At 34.0% G+C, this 3,342-nt stretch overlaps 1 protein-coding gene across 1 annotated transcript in view; it reads left to right on the forward strand.

Annotated features, from left to right (window-relative positions):
- The first annotated feature begins 1,580 nt into the window (after positions 1-1,580).
- Positions 1,581-3,342, forward strand: part of LOC107594235 (CD209 antigen-like protein E) — an 8,615-nt gene continuing 6,853 nt past the window's right edge. Inside the window, exons 1-3 of the mRNA XM_016284195.1 lie at positions 1,581-1,723; positions 1,949-2,053; positions 2,127-2,178. Of these exons, the coding sequence (XP_016139681.1) occupies positions 1,621-1,723; positions 1,949-2,053; positions 2,127-2,178 (260 nt within the window). The 5' untranslated portion in view covers positions 1,581-1,620. The remainder of the gene's footprint in view (positions 1,724-1,948; positions 2,054-2,126; positions 2,179-3,342) is intronic.

The raw sequence follows: 3,342 nt of genomic DNA on the forward strand, positions 1-3,342 counted from the left end.
GTTCATGAATCAAATATTATTTTTCGTTCTCACTCTCTGTGCTATACGTGACAGAGTATAAAAGTTATAGGCCTACTAACATATGCGGACATAATTTTTATACCATAAATAAAAAGAAGAAAAACAATCCTGTCAGTCGGGGTTCCGTATAGCCGATAGATCCGATATCCCGGGTTATACCGGGGTTTTACAGTTAATCCCATGTCCAGCAAATAAATACACACACGGTGGGGACAAGGCATTTTAACACAAAGATGACCATTTCTTTTTTTGTGGGTTAGGCCTATAAGCAAGTGAAATCCCTGGAGATAGACAGTCCAATTATAAATGGCTAAAGACATAAACCATCCATTCCTATCGCTATCGCTCTCTCTCTCGCTCTCTCTCTCTCTAGCTATATTAGAATAATATCAAATCTAAATAAACTAAATGGATCGGCATTAATCTAATATCCCCAATTAAATTTAAATAAACATGACGGATAGAATCAAAAAGACATTTAGGTTAACTCTGATAGAGTGATGTATATCTTAATAATTAGCTATTTACAGTACAACGTCTGCATATAAGTCATGTTACAGTGCTTGTTGTATACTTATAATAATGGATACAGCATTGATGTGCATCCTGGCGATAATATATGAATTGCAGGCTATTATATGCTATTATGCAGGCTAATAAATAATTAAATAATTAAATAAATAAAGTTTTGAAGTTGCCGGTATAGACGAAAACATCGCGGATGAATTTAGACATTAAAGTTTTTACATTGTAATGTAATGTAGGTCATCTTGTTTAGATATGTAAAGTAGGTCAAAGACCCTTGCTACCTTAGACCAAGTCGTTAGACTAAGTCGCTGTGGATAAAAGCGTCTGCAAAATGATCAAATGTAGATAAAAATATGAATTTATTCGAGACCTACTACAGCGCATGCGTGTAAAATATTCACTACGTAGTGGATATAGTCCAGCTACGTCATCGTGCTGCAGGCTGCAGAGAGGACAGACTCACAATTTTGGCACTGTTCTCTCACTAACTATTTTGCGTTAGCATGAAGCTGCAGTTTCACAATACATGAATTACACTTATGAATAACAGTAAAATGCTGCAAATATTTTTTTCTTGCGCTTGAAACACGATTTACACCTTTACAAAGTTTCTCTTGCACATGCAAATTTAATTTACGCTTACAGTCTTATGTACACTTCCACAAATATTACCCTGCGTATGCAAATCTTTTTGACGTCATTCTACCGTCATCATTTTATTTACTTTTTTTAACATGTTGTTGTTACATATTTTACAGTGCACTGTAACAATTCCAGATTATAATTTTTTCTTCACACCTGAACAACAGGAATGCTAAGTGTGTGTGGGGGGGAAAGGGATTTATGAGAAATAGGGTTCATCCTTTTTATGTTTTTACTTACATGCAATTGTACATAATACATGTTAGTTTCGGTCTGAGGAGTTTCATACTGGAAGTCTATAATCTTCAAGAATGTCAGTGTTCCATGAAATCACTTCCTCTGTATATTTAGCACTATTAAAACAAACGTAGCAGTCGTTTTAGACCACATCCCTTCTGTAAAGACGCACTGCAAGACGCACAAACAAAAATGGAATTAGAGGACTTTTATAATAATGCTAAATGCAGAAATGTTAAGAACACAACTGGATCTCAAAGACACTGCACTTATGAAGGAAAAGCTCAAAGCTGCAGTAAGAAGAAAGTTTAATTTAGGAGATGAGAACTGTTAGATGCAATTTCAATGATTGTTTTCTAAGATCAATATTGTCAATTTTCCATTCTATTGAAATTTTATAGTCTTGCTTGCATATTTTACCATATAGTAATTCCAGATGTTCTTATAAAACAATACTTTATTCTTGAAACTTACATCCTGATAATATGGAGTGTTTAAATTAATATTTTTGTGTTTTCAGGAGGAAATCGATGTTTGGTGCCGATCACTGTGTGTCTCGGGATCATTTGTCTTCTTCTGATTGCTGGCATCATACTGCAGCATTTTCAGGCCACTTCTAAGCGAGGTTAGTGCAAATCATTTTATGTGCAAGCAAGTATCTTTTATGTATACAGTTTTAAAAAGTCTATCCTCGTCAGGATATCTGTGGGGTCCAGATGGCTTGTTCCTGTCCACTGAGTTGAAGAGCTGGTCTGACAGCAGACAGTACTGCAGGGATCGTGGTGCTGATCTGATCATTATCAACTCTGAAGAGAAGCAGGTGAGTTTGTGTGAGTGTCTGTTAATGAATGAGAGAATCACACTTATTCCTGTTTTTATTATCACACACAGAGGCACATATCATCATTTATCAAAGAGAGAGTGTGGATTGGTTTGTCTGACACAGAGAATGAGGGCAACATGAAATGGGTGGATAATTCACCACTGAATCAAGGGTAAGAGCTAAAACACTCATCGAAAACCACTGAAGATGTATTTGTTTAAGCTTTTTATTCTTATTTTAAAAATAAGATCCTCTTCTCTCTTATACATTTCTTGAATTTTAACTTCCGCTTCTGTACTATTTTAGTTTATTCTTGAAACTATTCTGCTACTGCATGTGATGTTAATTAAAGAATTGTTTGTGACAATCCTCATTTAGTTGCTAAATGGGTGAAAACTGACACATTTTATACAGGTTTTGGGCTGAAGGTGAGCCGAATAACTATCGTGGTAATAGCGAGGACTGTATTGAAATGAGACCTTCAGATCCTGTCCTGAACAACTGGAATGATCACTCATGCTCTGAGAAGAAAAAAGGGATTTGTGAGAAATAGAGTTCATCCTTATACTTGTCATGCTTGTCCTTGTTTTATGGAATCATTATTAATACTCTAAAAGTGGCCCTGATTCTCCCTGTTATTCTGTTGCTGAGTTTAAACTGCTTTTGAGTTGAATTGCTTTCTCACTTATTAAAATAGTAGATAAACATCATTACCGTATTAAACTGCATCTTTGTTTTTGTTTTTATCATAATTTTTTTTATTATTATAATTTCTTTGTATCTACCTGAGGGTTAGATTGACGTGATCAAAAAAAAACATTGTCTTTTGAGTTAATGTTGTTAAACGGTTGCAATAACATTTTGGTTATAATTATTAAAGTGTTATTTCAAATATGCTTGCTTGATTGATTGATTGATTGATTGATTGATTGATTGATTGATTGATTGATTGATTGATTGATTGATTGATTGATTGATTGATTGATTGATTGATTGATTGATTGATTGATTGATTGATTGATTGATTGATTGATTGATTGATTGATTGATTGATTGATTGATTGATTGATTGATTGATTGATTGATTGATT

This window comes from Sinocyclocheilus grahami, unplaced genomic scaffold, assembly GCF_001515645.1.
Source record: "Sinocyclocheilus grahami isolate Dianchi unplaced genomic scaffold, SAMN03320097.WGS_v1.1 scaffold181.1, whole genome shotgun sequence".
NCBI lineage: Eukaryota > Metazoa > Chordata > Actinopteri > Cypriniformes > Cyprinidae > Sinocyclocheilus > Sinocyclocheilus grahami.